The sequence below is a fragment of the Nomascus leucogenys genome, chromosome 4, assembly GCF_006542625.1.
Source record: "Nomascus leucogenys isolate Asia chromosome 4, Asia_NLE_v1, whole genome shotgun sequence".
Classification (NCBI taxonomy): Eukaryota; Metazoa; Chordata; class Mammalia; order Primates; family Hylobatidae; genus Nomascus; species Nomascus leucogenys.
Genome location: NC_044384.1, coordinates 107984276 through 108000851, shown reverse-complemented (window position 1 = coordinate 108000851; position 16576 = coordinate 107984276). Strand labels below are relative to the sequence as shown.

General features: G+C 37.0%; 1 protein-coding gene across 3 annotated transcripts in view; it reads right to left on the bottom strand.

The window, feature by feature from the left end:
• Positions 1-16576, bottom strand: part of ANO10 (anoctamin 10) — a 272195-nt gene that overhangs the window by 189639 nt on the left and 65980 nt on the right. For all 3 annotated transcript variants that reach the window (XM_003256932.4, XM_030812012.1, XM_030812013.1), the window contains exon 11: positions 14162-14290. In XM_003256932.4, coding sequence (XP_003256980.1) covers positions 14162-14290 — 129 coding nt within the window. The remainder of the gene's footprint in view (positions 1-14161; positions 14291-16576) is intronic.

Sequence of the window (16576 nt, the reverse complement as noted above, 5' to 3'; positions counted from 1 at the left end):
GGCCTCGATCTCTTGACTTCGTGATCCACCTGCTTTGGCCTCCCAAAGTGCTGGGATTACAGGCATGAGCCACAGCGCCTGGCCTCCTAGACTTTCTTAAGGAAGGAAGCAGTATGTTGATTTACATTTTAGCATGAGCTCCTTATTTTACTGTGAACTACCAACAGTTCTCAGACCAGCACAGTGTGAGCCACAGTTAGAGTAGCACTGTGAGTATAAATGACAGTAAATTTTAGTAACACAGTGACAAAGACAACCGGGAGAAAAATCCTGAAAATCCAAATTCCATTAATCTCAGCTACTGTGTAAACTAGTAACTGTGATATCAGTTGATAAAGGTTTTAAAGATTAAGTCTCTTTAAGTCTTCCCAAAGACTCTACAGATTATAAAACTCTCTTGAACAGGAATGAATAAGCAGGACTTGGCACTCCAGTTTTGAAAGGCTGTTGTCCCTCATTTTAAAGCATAAAAACTATAAGATAAGTACTGACAAATGTTTGTTATCCAACTGATAAATCAACTTTCACTTGGACCATAATCACATACTTTCTAGTCTTTCGTATTTTAAAAACACTTCTTCGGCTTAAACTCTTAAGAAGTTTCTTGGCTTAGGATACTTTGTAGATTATTTAAACATTCCTGATAAAAGTAAAACACAAAAGTAAATTTAACATTCCAAACTGTTTAAAATGCTTCTTTTAATTTGAAATTATTTCTTTAAAAAGTACCAAATACAAACTTTATATTTATTAATGATTCCACTGATACCAACCATGATCCCTCACTCATTAGAGCACTAGAATTCTCAATCACTCCCAGTGTGCCACTTCCTATTGCCCTTCTGCAAATCCTGCTGATTCTAGAAGCCCATGAATACCCTGTGCCCTCAAAAGGATTAGCAGCAGTAGCATATTACTTTCTACACAGTTATTTGCATTTATGGACATGACCTACATTTTGAAAGAGTGTTAAAACATAAAACATTAGATCATTTTTGTTCTTAAGTTTGATCAGTGAATTCTCAAATGTATGAGAATGATGCCTCACCTCATTAATTTCCTCTCATCAGCAAAACAATACTCAAGATGAGCGGCTCCTTTTATGGTAAAAAGTTCTGGGGCTCAAAGAAAGAAAAGCATAAAAGCCCTCTTCTTTTGTTCCTTTCAGCAATATGCCTAAAAATTCAATTATAAAATCTTATTTGGTGTTTGAAAGGAGCCACTTACTATATAAAATCAAATTTTAGATTAACTGGTTTTAGGTTGTTTTGTTCTTAATTTTGAAAAAGAAAAAAAATCTACTTTTTTCATCTTGTAAACATGTCCTAAGCCACAAAAGATTTTCTAAAGCATTTTTTCAACAAGTTTTTATACATTTTAAAATTTACCTTTTAACTTAAATAGAAAATCACTCATCTTGGTGTATAGCACTTTCAGTTTTAATAAATGCACCCAGCTGTGAAATCATCACTATAATCAAGATACAGAACAATTTCATTACTCCAAAAAAAAAAATGCCCTCACCTCTCACCTTACTCTGAGTCCTTGGTAACCATCCTCAGTTAAGTTTTAATGTCCAAATGTAGACTAGATGTATATTACAGCAATCTCTGGGACAAATTTAATAGCAAAGAGAAGACAATGCCAAGAGCTCTACCTGTCATCTTGCTCATATGTCCTTCCTACACACTCAGTGGGTAAGAGGCTTATAGGCTGTGGAAGAGTATCATTGGTCTATCAGAGAGCTCCTCTTTCCTTGGGTTTCCTTTTCCAGCATGAAAGAATATCAACAAACTGTATTCTTTCTGCTCATATCCCACCTCCTTTTTGCTGTGAAATATTCCCTCAACCTGAGTTCCTTGTGCACCAGTGACCACATCACAGGCTTAATTATTAGCACAGATGGTGCCAATTAGTTCTGTGTGAAGTGCTGAAATAGAAAGGATAATAGAAGCATTACAAGCTTCCTAAAAATGGTCACAGCTGGGGCCCAGTGATGACAGCTTGGGGGCAACCATATCTTTACATTCTGCAGCTCACCTTCCACCTCCTTCTCCATCCACCAGAGCAGAACCATGATCTCAGGCTCAGAGTAGGCATACTTTATAAAACACACACACACACACACACACACACACACACACACACACATAACTAATATATGTCAGATAGGAAGAAATTTTCTTAGAAAGTAACCAATATTCAAAAACCTTTCTTTTCCATTCATTGTTGTTAACATCCTTAGAAATAGTCCATTTCAATAACATAACATAATGGGACTGGGAACATATTTTATTAATTAGGAGGAAATTATAGTAGTAATATTAACATCTTACATTTGTAAGCACCCTGGAGTCTACAAACCACCCTCACATAGTTTCTAATTTAATCCAGTCTTAGCAACGTGGCACCTTGGAGGACTACAAAAGAAACTAAAGACCTTCTGAAGCTTTTAAGCTACAGACTAAAAAGGGTGGGGGGACAGAAGTAACAAGACATAAGAACAATTACAACATATCAAAATAACTAGAAACATTAAGATGTGGTCAAATTTATACCATTTCACCAAACCCAAAATATATAAATGTCTATGATACTAAAAAATAATAGTTAGGCCTGGCCCTATTTTTGATATAAAATTTCAGTATAAAAAACAGCTAAGTGTTTCTAAAAGTGAAATTTGACGTAGCATACTAACACAGCATTTTGAGTTTGGGGTATTGTTAATGTGGGAAACCATTCCTAAAGAAAATGGGTTATTGAACAGGGTCTACACATTGACAAATATGAATTTAAGAACAGCATTTTAACTGAGGAAAAAAAAATAAGAAAAGAGGTATCAAAAATGGTACTGAAATGATCTTGCTTGTGAGTCCAGCTCTTCCAAAAGAAGGGTGAATTTATCTTCTTTGTATCTCCAGCACTGACTACAAATTCAGAAACCATTTTTTAAATGGAAATAAAACAAGTTATGTGAAAACACAGAAGGATACCTTAAAGAACAGGCTTTTTAACAACAATTACTGTGGCAGCTTTGTAATTCTGGCAGAAGAAAAAAACTGTAACGATGGCAGGCATAAAGAATTGGGATCTAACCAACAGGACTGAAGAAACGGAAAAAATGAGGTGGATTTGAGAACAATCAAGAGGAGAAGCTGAGGCAGACTCCAGCTGGTCTTTTGGACTTGAGGGTGGTTGGACCAGAGACAGGAGAGGCTAGATGCAGAGGGGGATGCAGGATGGAGAACGGCCTGCTGTCTACACACACACAGGGGCAGGCGCTTCATAGACAAGAACTGTTTCAGCTTCCTCAACCCAACGAAGAGGCTGCTCCTGGTAAGGAGAGGATTGGAAGTCAATCTCACAATAAGAAGATCCAGTAAATTCAATCCGCAATCTATTCATTTTTAGAGATCACTGGAATGGCCAAGTAGAATTTATGTTAGTGAATGAAAATGAATACTGCAGTCATGACTTTGAAAGTGTTTTAAAAAATACCATTTTGGAATAAAATGTAAATGGGCTATAAAGTTTTCATCATGACCTTAGAGCCCTCCATCAGTTTCCCCATTCATTACCTCTTATCCCCCAATTCATACTCTCCACTCTCCCTAAGAAAACCTACAGTCTCTTATTTCACCCCTCCTGCTCCCTCCTGGTGCTGGAGCTGCCCCCACATTCCACTTTTTCAACAGGTCCCCTGCCACACAGAGCCACCTCAAATGTATTCCCATTAGATTTGAGACTGCTCAACACACAACTCAATATTGCAAAGAACAGGGGTTTCTCATGTGTTACAAGTCTATTTTCAACTTTCTAAAGCAACACTTGCTTTCCTACCTAGAAAAAAAAATGAAACCAAACATGCTTTTTTATCTCCCCATTAAAATAAATAGGAAGTCAGAGAAAGAGGGTCAGTTTGACTCTGGATCAGTTCAGGCATCTGAAAGGAAAGTTAACTGTCATGCAAGAATGAGGTTAGCAAGCAGGTCCCAGAGGAGGGTGACGCACCTAGCAGGTCTGTTGTTGACAGTGGGAAGCACAGGCTGGGGTGCAGTAGGAGATAGCAGAGGGAGCAGGTAATTGAAAGAAGGTCTTGAAAGCACGAAATGAGAGGAGACAAGAGCAATAGTCCTCAAAGATGAATAACCCAAATCAGTTTTTTGTTTGTGGATATCTGAAGTATTTACATTTGAATATGGATACATATGATGTTCTGTGATTTCACTTTAAAGAAAATAATGATGCCAGACTTTGAAATTATGGCTTAAGAGTACAGAGAAGCTGTTGAATTTTCTAATTCTTACCTCCTTTCAGACAATTGTTTTCTGAAAACAACTCTATTCTGAGTGTAAAACGATCTCTTGCAGAGGTGTGAGACTTGCCTTTTCCTAAACTTTCTTAGGCAAGAAACAGGTTAGGTTACCCACTGTAAGACCTTAAAAAATTGCAATGTAATCTGCAAAAACTGGATGTTAACTAAGTCATATTTAAACAGATTATGCGTTAACCATCAATTCCAAGGGCATTGGGTTTTTCAACAAAACAAGTATTTCCCATTACTTGACAAACTTAAAATCCTAATTTAGCACTCCCAAGGAACAGAAGCCCATTTAGATGACACAGTTGGGGCCAATAATTCCTTCGTTAATCAAAACAGCTAAAATGAAGAATCATACAAAATGCATATATTCATTTTGTTTTAGCAAACATTTAAATGTACACTAATTTGCAAATCTTTTGCTGTAGAGCTAGGGCCCTTCCTCTGAGAAGGATCCAGTGATGGACTGTCTCACTCTCTGCCATGCCTAAATAACACCTATAAGACAATGTCTAAGATGCCCAGGTTTGTTTTCTTTAAAGGAGAGTGAAAAAGACACTTGTGAAGCAATGTAAAAACAGAATCTGGCTGTCCATATTCTGATGATTTTTCCCTAATCTTTTATAATTGTCTCGTCTTTATTCAATATGATAGCAATTTGTCTTTATGAAGTCTTTCCAAACGTTTTCATAGAAATGATGGCTCTATTTTAGCACACACTTTTCATCATTCTCCATTCCATTTCATTAAATTATGCCAATTACAGTAACAAGAATACCACACATAAACAGATTTGGGAATAAAATGCCTCTTGGTGAGCCATAAACTCAGTGAGTGGACATCTTCCCCATCATCCTCACACCAATGCCCACTCAGCAGGCCGACAGAGCCTGCACTAGTCAGGGCACTGTTAGGAGGGAATGGAGGGAGCTGGGTTAACAGGGGAAGGAGGTGAAGAAAGAGGCCTCCTATTGCACTGAAATGTGTCTCTTGCATAATTCTGTCTGTGAGTATTCCTGAAGCCAGGGATGTATCTTAGTAATGCCTAGCATATTTTAGCACATAATAAATATGTATTCAATGTAAGCATTTGATTTGACTCTCTAATTATTCCCACAACATTAGAAGAACACAGAGCAATGTTTTATCCAGATAAAAGCTAAAGAGCCCATGGAAAGACTAGTAAATTCCAAGATTATCACAGAAATAAAGGAAACAAGAGGAGGAAAAAAAAAACCCAGTTCCATAATTCTATTCAAAAGCACCCTAATCCAAAAATAAAAAACCAACCCAACTCATGCTCAACAATGGGAAATGGTGACCAGATTAATAACTTAGTTGGTTGTGGGCTCCTTCATAGGCTAAGTTTTAAACTGAATTCTCAGAACTTAATCAAACCTTTCAATTAGGTGAACAGACATTCTATGAGAACAGATTGTTTTTCAGAAACAATGACAATAAGAGCTAACAAAACTAAACACTTAATCTTGCCAGGCACTGTACTAAACATACTGCATGCATTTATTCATTTAATCCTCCTAAGTTTGTAGAAGTAGCTACTCATTCGAAGACACAGAGCTAGTCAGTGGTGTAGCCAGGATTTGAACCCAGAACCCATGTTCTCAACCACTATACCATACTGCTCAATATAGTTTGCCTTTTCTTATAAATGATATAATTTTAATATTTTACCTAAGGGTTTTCTTAGTATACTTCTCAAAGGTACATTATCAAAGTCCTTATAATTATAAATTATAAATTAATTCTTAATTGGCACTAACTATATGTTCACTGAATAAAAAAACTATATATGACTCATTCATTCATTAATAAACATTTAACAAGCAGTTACTTAATCACTTGAAAACACAGAGTTAAAGTAACTCTACTGAGTTACTTTATGAAGCTTCTCAGTTACTGAGGCTTCATCATATGCTGTCCTTGCTCATGCTCTCAGGAAGCTCGATCTGGTAGCGGAGCCACATGATTGTCACACAGTTTTAGTAAATGATAACAGTGACTTTCACGAAGGGTCCTAGGTTATCCAAGGATGGAATGGAAGCCAGGGGAAGTGAAGGGGAAGGAGACTGACAAACATCTGGCATTCGACTAACACATTTCTTCTGTAAGCCGTGGACATCCATGTGAGGGCCACAGCGGAAGAGAAATATGATCAGAGTTTCATTTAAGAATAACCACTCCAGCAGTAGAGAGCATGGGCCAAAGGAGGGAAAGCAGGAAAGCCAAAACGCTAGTGAAGATCTGCTGTAAAAGTTTAGGTGAGAGCTCCTGAACTGTATGCTTTAAATGAGGGAATTGTATGGTGTGTGAATTATGCTCAACACAGCTGTTTTAAAAAGTATGTCTAGATGAGAAATGGTGAGAACATGAACTCAGTAACAAGGGAGAGAGCCGGAATAAATATTCAGAAGTCAGAATCAGCAAGTCTTGATGAGGGATGAATGAAAGGGAGGGAGGGCTAGGCTGAGGCGTGGAAGTAAGATCAGCAGAGAGAAGAAAACAGCCATGCCACAGATAGAAGGTACGTAAGAGAGGGAGATAAACATGTAAGCAGCAAACTGTAACACAGACGGAACCAATGCAATGTTATGATGGAGAGCCTAGCCCATGACAACAAATCCAGAGCTGATAATGACATACGAACTAACTGCTGAAAGAGGAATTCATTAACAATGGTGGTGCTATAAACTGTTATCAATTTTCCACTTCCTCCTCTGCATCAACATGGTGCCTGACACTTCTTGTGTACACTACCAATGTCTCCATTTTATATTCAAGGAAACTGAGACTCAAAGATTAAAAGGAAATGCTGGGATTCTAATTCAGTTACCACCAGACTTTGACACCCCAAGCTACCTCTATGCTGTGACACTGCCTGCTTAAACAAATAATTATGAAAATGATAACAAAGATAACGAAAGTTTCATTCTGATACTAAGCTAGTTAGAACTGCAGCTCACATCCCCTGTGCCTTGATCAACTACTCAGGCCTGTGTTTGGCATTTCACGTATACAACCTCATCTATGCCTCGCCTTGTGAGAGTGGTAACAAGACCTGCAAATCAGTAAGCACCTGCTCAATACCAGACACATAATCAGAGTTATACATGTGTTATTTCTACTCTTTAGAGCACTCATGCAAGGGAGGCTGCACTGGCCTCACTCTGCAGTCAAGGAAATGGGCTCACAAGAAAAGGTGATACACTAAGAGGCAGTATAGGAATAGAATCCACATTTGTATAGTTTCGAATATCTATAATCTCTCTCTCTTCTCTCCCTCTGTTTCTCTCTCTCCCTCTCTCTCAGTTGAGAGACAGGAAGAACACATGTGTGACAAAATGTTCAAAATCAGTGAATCCTGATAAAGAATATATAGGAATTATCTGTATAATGCTTCCAACTTTCAAATCTGAAACTAGGAAAATAAAGCCTGTGAGTCAGGGCACAAAAGAACCTGGAAAGGCTCAGTTCGTTCTCAGAGGATACTTCTGGTATTACAGATAAGACTCAATTCTGCTTCTTTTCTTTTCTATTTTTTTGAGACAGAGTCTCGCTCTGTCGCCCAGGCTGGAGTGCGGTGGCACGATCTCAGCTCACTGCAAGCTCTGCCTCCCGGATTCACGACATTCTCCTGCTTCAGCCTCCCAGTAGCTGGGACTACAGGCGCCCGCCACAGCGCCCGCTAATTTTTTGTATTTTTAGTAGAGACGAGGTTTCACCGTGTTAGCCAGGATGGTCTTAATCTCCTGACCTCGTGATCGCCAGCTTCGGCCTTCCAAAGTGCTGGGATTACAGACGTGAGCTACTGCGCCCGGCCTCAATTCTGCTTCTAAGCAGCTGCTGGCAGAGGGAGAGGGGGTGCCACATGAAAACTTATTTTTTAAAAGAAATTGCAATTAAATGATATTTTTTAAACCACCAATTAAACATGCATGGTACAGGCAGGCTTGGTGGTCACCAGGCCCTAAACATTAGAAATGCAGTGTAACTTCTGGGGTGAGTAGTTAACTCATTTTCACCTTAGAAAAAGAACCAATTTTAGTAGGTAAATTGTTAGTAATTCAACATGTTTGATAGGTACATCTTGCCAAGTGTAGAATTAAAACTGTCAATTCGTTTAGAATTAAAACTGTCATTACTAAAATGAAGTATTATCTAAGATTTAATATTTGGAAGATACCAGGCCATTTCTATTTTTTAGAAATTGGAGACATACGTAATTCTGCAGGTAAAGTAGTAATCTTTTGCTAAAAATTACATCAAAAAAGTGAACTAAGTTTGCCTCAAAAGGAAGGATGATAATTACTTAAGGGAAATTATTTGAATATTGATTTAATCTTGAGGGCTGAACTTTATGACACTGCCAGTATTTATTTTTAACCCACAAAAAAAAATGGCATTTTCACATGTTTTCATCTATTACATTGGTAGGCTATTCTCTGGTTCAGTCTACAAAAATTTCTTTATTTTGCAAATGAAAGTAGTGTTCAAGTGTCATCAATTTTTAAAGGCAACACTAGATGGCAGTAAATACACAAAAGTTGTGACAGAAATGACATCAGAATACAGTAGTGATCATTTTTGTCTTTACTCAGTTTTATCTGTACTAAATCAAGCTTTTAAAAAAATGAAGAATCAGGGCTGGGTGTGGTGGTTCACACCTGTAATCCCAGCACTATGGGAGGCCGAGGCAGGCAGATCACTTGAGGTCAGGAGTTCGAGATCAGCCTGGCCAACATGGTGAAACCCCGTCTCTACTAAAAATACAAATATTAGCCAAGCGTGGTGGTGTGCACCTGTAATCCCAGCTACTCAGGAGGCTGAGCCATGAGAATTGCTTGAACCCAGGAGGCAGAGGATGCAGTGAGCCAAGATCATGCCACTGCACTCCAGCCTGGGTGACAGAGCAAGACTCTGTCTGAAATAAAAAAAAAAAAAAAAAAAAAAAAAGAAGAAGAATCAGAAACCTGCATAAAAAATAAAGTGACCTGGCTTTGGAAATGTGATCCAGAAAAGCAACAGAAACTATCAATTCATCCAATTTTAAATTTTGAGAACATTAACACTCAATATCAACTTTACAAAATTGTTACATTTTCTAAGTCGTGTTTGTTCTGTTAACAAATTCTAATCATGTAAATGTATCTAGATATTTATTTGGTTAATTAATTTGGAGAAAAAAGCATCTTAAATTGCTTTTTCCATCAAGACATTAAAAATTTATGAGAATTTTTATATATTTATAGATTATGGCATTTTTTGAGTTAGTAAAATTTCTGCTCTTATAGGGGCCATGAATAAACATATGAAAGTATAGCATGCTATTAATTTAATATGCTACTAGCAAAACTTTTTAAAATCAATAAGAACATTATGTAGACTCCAGTAAAAAATTCTATTTTAAAGTTAATTTTAAGATTTAATTTCCTTATCTGAAAAGATTCTCAGACAAAAGAGAAAAATCTCATAAACAGAAACATGTTAATTGACCCAATGATGGTATTTTTCTTTTTTTTAATTTTTTTAGACAGAGTCTCGCTCTGTTGCCCAGGATGGAGCGCAGTGGCGCAATCTCAGCTCACCACAACCTCTGCCTCAAGCGATTCCCCTGCCTCAGCCTCCCGAGTAGCTGGGATTACAGGCACGCACCATCACGCCCGACTAATTTTTGTATTTTTAGTACAGACGGGGTTTCACCATGTTGACCAGGCTGGTCTCAAACTCCTGACCTCAGGTGATCTGCCCACCTCGGCCTCCCAAAGTGCTGAGATTACAGGCATGAGCCACTGCGCCCGGCCCCACTGATAGTTTTGATGAACATTCTGTAACATTCTTTTTTTCCAGCTTTATAGAGGTATAACTGACAAATAAAAATTGAAATATATTTAAGTTATAGAACATATTTTGAAATATGTATATCCTGTGAAATGATTAGCAAAATTAATCTAATTATCACATCTATCACCTCACATAGTTACCTTGTAAAATTCAGAATTAGAATTTCAAATGATTTTACAAACTTAATGGTAGCAAACCAAAAATTTGTATTTTCTATTCTATTTGTAAATGTTACACTTTTTGGATTCATTACAAGACCAGATGGCATTGAGCTGAGGTCTCAGCAACACTAGAATAGAATTGGTAAATTTCTAATTTTTTGGCTATTTCAAACAGCTTGAGCTTGGTTTTGTCCTGACACACAAAATTTTCTATTGAGAAACCAAAGCTAGGGCCCTCTCAAATGTATGAAAGTCAATAAGGTATAAACAAAACAGATATTCAAATACACACTGTGGCAGAAAGAGAGGACCCATCTGTACCAATACAATCCAACTTCTGATCAATAGTTAACATTTTAAAATATCATAAAATAAATAGCCATAGCTTACTGCAAGTACACTGACATAAATACACACTGAAACAGCCAAAACAAGCTTGAAAAAGAAGAACAAAGTTAGTAGTCTCACACCTCCTGATTTCAAAACATACTACAAAGCTATGGAAATCAAGAGTATGGTACTGGCATAAAAACAGAAACACCGACCAATGGAATAAAGGGCCCAGAAATAAACTCTGCATGTACAATCAAATGATTTTGCAAACTTCGCATATACAGTCAAATGATTTTCAACAAGGGTGCCAAGACCACTCCATTAGGGAAAAGACAATCTTTTCAACAAATGGTGCTGGGAAAACTGGACATCCACATGCAAAAGAAATACAAGTTATAAAAACAACCAAATGAAAATTATAGAACTGAAAAATGCAGTCATAGAAATTTTTTTAAAACAACACCTCAGTATATGGGCTCAATAGTAGTGTGGACATATAGAAGATGTTGAAACAGTGAACTTGAAAATACATCAACAGAATTCACCTAATGTGAATAACAGAAAACAGGCTGACAAAAATTGAACAGCGCCTTAGGGACCTGTGGGAAAATACAAAAGACCCAAGATTCATATGAAAATTCCAGGAGAAGAGAGAGAATGGGGCTGAAAGAGTACTTGAAGAAATAATGGCTATAAAGTTCGTTAATTTGGTTAAAGACACAAACCCACAGATCTAAGAAGCTAAGCATGCCCCAAATGGAATAAACCCCCAAAAAGCTACACTAAGACCCATTATGATTAAACTTTCAAAAATTAAAGATACAGGGAAAAAAATCTTAAAAGCAGCCAGAGAAAAAAGGACCCATTAACTACAGGTGAACACCAATTGGAATGATATCTCATCTGAAACCATTGAGACTAGAAGGAAATACCAAAATGTTTTTCATATGCTGAAAGAAAAAGACTATCACCCATGAATTCTGTGTCCAGCAAAACTATACTTAAGAATGAAAGAGAAAAAAAGTTTTCAGATGAAGAAAAAAGAGAATTTGTTGCTAGCAGACTGACCCTTTAAAAATTGGCTAACAAAAGTTATTACAACAGAAAGGAAACTGCATTTGTTTCTCAGGGTTGCCAGAACAAAGTTATCACAAACTATTATAGATGGCTTAAAACAGCAGGACTGTATTGTCTCACAGTCTGGAGGCTAGAAGTCCAAAACCAACATGTTGGCAGGGCTATGATCCCCGTGAAACCTGTAGGGAGCCTTCTTTGATGTTTCCTGGCTTCTTCCTAGCCTTCCTTGATGCTTCTTACCTTGCCAGTTTAGACAATGACAATTAAAACAGCTGTTTTTACACAATGTGAAGAGACAATAAATAAATAAATAAGAGGAGGCATAATGGTTAGAACCTAGAGGGTAACAGGCAAGTATCCCTAGAATGTGCAGATTAAGTGAATCCGTGAGGATTAGACTAGCAAAACCATCCTGTAACACATGAGACTAGCCACCTGCAGAACAGTATTTATAGGCCAGTAAGTCTCCCGAATTAAGTAAGAACCAGGCCCTCAATATGTGATTAAGGTATCACTAAATACGAAAGAAAGCAGTAGGCTAATCAATGGTAATATATTGAGACAGCCAGAAATCTAGAGAAAGTGATGGCAAAAATCAAGATGTAGACTGTAATGAGCTCATCCAGCATTGCTCAGAAGCTAGCGATGGACACCAAGAGCTGGCTCATGAGAGAGCTCTGCTCTGTGTGGAGGTAGGGATGGTTTTCAGGTTTTCTACATATTTCAGGATATTACACCACTCTCGCTCTTGTTCTAAATTTACCAAGAAATCTTCTAATAACCAATCCACCTTCACTTTAACATCCACTGTTATGGTATTGGTAAAGTATCTTTTTATTGTAAATCAACCACCTGGCTTTCTGGTCAATCCCCTGTAAGTTTCATGAGTTTTAAGTTTCAGTCAGTCCCAAAAGCCTTTAATTAACTGAGTATACTGGCAAAGACAAATTTTTAGATCTGTGAAGTTAAGTGCCATATTCTAAATCAAGAAGGCGCACTACAAGCCTAGCCAGCTGGTCTCTCCCTGTCAAAGGTAACTCTGTCTTGTTTTCTCACTTCCACAGGTCATAAATCAGCCTTGCAAATAGCTCTCTAAAATTCTATTCAACTTACAAAATTCAAAATAGATCTACTTGTATCTGTCAGGGCCATTCTCTTTTCCCTCCCACTCACTGCTGTCTAAAATCATTCTCCAAAATGCATATTCCACATATAGCATCTATCATGAACACAGATTTCTACCAAATACAATAAGAGCCAAAAAGAGCAAAGCAGAATATATTTCTTTAGCCAACACTGGAAATGTGCAAGTTCACGATTTCCTTTCCTCTGGTCAGCCCTGAGTCCTAAGGCCTTAAGTATATGAAACACCATTCAGGATCCTCCTAAGTTCTGCTTTTACAGAGTTCCATAACTGTTCTGTTTTTAAAATATCTAAAAATGAAAGGTGGTCACAATATTCTTGACAACTATAATTACAAGCAACAAAAAAATTCCTACAAATTATTCCATTTACATTTGGTTAGTGCTTAATTTCCAAAATGTTACAGGGATCCATATTCTGAAACATGATAAAAGAAAAACCTAAAAAGAGCAAAGACAGCCTACTTGGGCTTTGCATGTGAAATTATCTATTGTCCTACAAATTACATTTTGAAGTTTGAGAGTGTTTCACAATGAATTTCACACCTGTAGCAAATGAGACTTAAGTCATTATCAAAAAGTGTTTTTAGGATTTGCTTAAGAAAGTAGAACTGTCTTTTCTCTAAAATAGAGAACTGTCTTTTCTCTAAAAATACATATTAAATGTATAGAATTTGATTTCGAATAGGATTTTTTTTTAAGGGATGGTGTCTCGCTCTGTTGCCCAGGCTGGAGTGCCATGGTGCCATCATAGCTCACTGTAACCTTGAACTCTAGGGCTCAGTCAATCCTCCTGCCTCAGCCTCCCAAATAGCTGGGACTACAAGAAAGAACCAACACATCAGGTATCAAATTACATCAGGTAATTTTTAAATTTTTTGTGGAGACAGGGTCTTATGTTACCCAGGTCTTGAACTCCTGGCCTTATGTCATCCTTCTGCCTTGGCCTGGGTGCTGGGATTACAGACGTGAGCCATGGCACCTGACCCTCAGATAGGATTTACCTACTTAGCGCTGGGCAGGCCAGCACAATAGTGGAAAAGTCACTTCCCGTTTGCATTATGGTGACAGTTTTTCATACTTGGGCAATAACCATGAATACACAGCCTGAATCCTCATGTCTTCTATTACTTGAACCATTTTTGCTTTCTTACCAGGAAATCCATATTGTTCAATTGTCAGTCATGGATAGCCCGAGACAGCACTGCTTTGGAATAGAGAAACGTGATATGGATATTGCTTAAAAGAAGTTTAAATCTTTACTTACCTCCACTGCTACTACAATCAAAATGAGGTCTGCTTTTGATTCTGGAAAGACTGAATTCACTTGTGGTGACATTCCAATCAGCGCACAGTTAGTGACCACAGATATAACACTCATCGTTTCAAAAGCCAACTAAAAGAAAAAAGAATGGAAATTAAAAATTGCAATGACTGCTTCCACATTTCCTCATCCTTTTTCATGTTATCTAAAAATCAAGGAAAATGTCTTACCCTAGTTCTAAACATTCCAAGTACATTTTAAATTTTTTTCTCTGTCATGGTATGATTTTTTTAGCTGAAAAAAAAGCCATACTGTTAGGCAGTATTTTAGATACTTCTGGCATGAATATCTCAAAGCAGTATGTTCCATCTTCCTAATTGGAGGCAGCCCTGGACCTGAATTGGGAATACTGTTAAAGTTACTCTACTCACATCTAAGGGGAATCTAAAGTAGGGCTGCCAGGGAAAAATGTTTCACATTAAAAAACAGGTAAGATTTCAAACAGAACTTATGTTGTGAAACCATCCTTCTACTTTGACATCACACACCACATCTGACTCAGCTATAACCAGCTTTATAATCAAGGCATCAGTGATAAATGGTGATCCTTTCCTAGCATCATTTAGCAAATCAAATGTAGAACTTCAGAAAAATATAGATGCTAGGCCCCACTGAGACCTACTAGACAAACTGGTCCAGCATCCCCGAAGGAGACTTTGGTGCATACTGCCAAGGATGTATGGAGAAATGTTGTGACCATTGCTCTTTTTTTCTTTAATATAAAGCATATGGTGATCACTACTTAATAATTTACCCATTAATTCCAAGAAACACAAGTACTATTAGAAACATTAATTTTAAAAGAAGCAAAACAAAAGATGACTGAATCCAAACTTAATATGAATACATCTTGTCCCATGGAGAACTTCTGCCATCTTACAATTTAGAAATCTTTGTGTAGTCTGATTATTTTTCCACAGTTTTCTTCATAATAAATCTAAGACTGTCTTTAGTTTAAAATTTCTATTTATTTACTTTTGATTATATTCACATGGCTTAAAAATCAAAAATTCTAAGTACATAGTGAAGAGTGTCTTGTTCCCTTGTCCCCTTTTCTTCCACTTCCCAGCTCCCATTCTCCATAGAAGACAACCACTATTTGCAATTTCTTATGTATTCTTCCAGACACTTTGTATGCAAAATAAGCAAACTTGAATATATACACTCTTTCCTACTCCCTTTTCAGCATACTACATACTGTCAGGCCCCTTGCTTTGGTCATTTAAAGTGTCTTGAGGGACTTTCTGTGTCAATACTAAGAGCTCCCTCATTCTTTGCCACACTGCTTCAGCATTTTATTACATGGATGTATCAGAATTTACGTAACCATTTTCTTATTGGTGGACATTTAGTTGCTATTACAAACAATGCTACAATTGGTGATCTTATAAGTACATCATTTAACAAATGTAGAATTAGGCTAAATTCTGGAAAGTGAAATGGCTGAGTCAAAGGGGACATGCATTTGTAATTTTGATAGATAATATGAAGCTGCACTCCATGGGTTGACCAGCTCATGCTTCCACCAGCAGCGTATGACAGTGCCTGGCCTCCTGAACTTGAAATATGTTTGTAACTAAACTTTCAGGGTTTTTTTTTTAAATCATCTATATTGAGTTATAATTTACATACAATAAACTGCATGCATTTAAGGTATATACCTCATTACATTTTGATGGGTGTATTTACCTGTGAAACCACCACCACCACAAACAAGACACAGGACCATTTCCATTTCCCCCAAAAGATTCCTCATGACCTTGCAATTCAGCCCTCTCTTTACACCTGGGTCCAAACAAAATATGATCTGCTTTTTGTCAATATAGATTTGTTTGCATATTCCAAAACCAGATATAACCAAAACCATACAGTATAAATTCTTTTGCATCTGCTTCTTTCACTCAGCATAATGATTCAGTGATTGATCCATGTTTTATGTATCACTATTTCATTCCTTTTTTATTGAGCAGTGTTCCATTTTATAAATATGTCAAAATTTTTGTTATCTGTTTACCTACTGGTGGCAAGTTGGGTTGTTTCCAGTTTGGGGTTACTGTGAATAAAGTTGCTATGAACATTCCTGTGCAGTCTTTGTATGAACATATCCATTCATTTCTTCTGGTTATCTATTAATATTTCTCCCTTCAGTTCAAGTTTTTTTCCCCACATATTTTGAAACTCTGTTCTTTGGTACATATACATTTAAGATTGGTATGTCTTCCTGGTAATTTGACACTTTTATCATCATAGAATGGTCCTCTCTGGCAATTTTTGCTCAGATGTCTACTTTATCTGATACTAATATAGTCATTCCTTCTTTCTTTTGATTAATATTTCCATATATAGCTCTTTCTATTC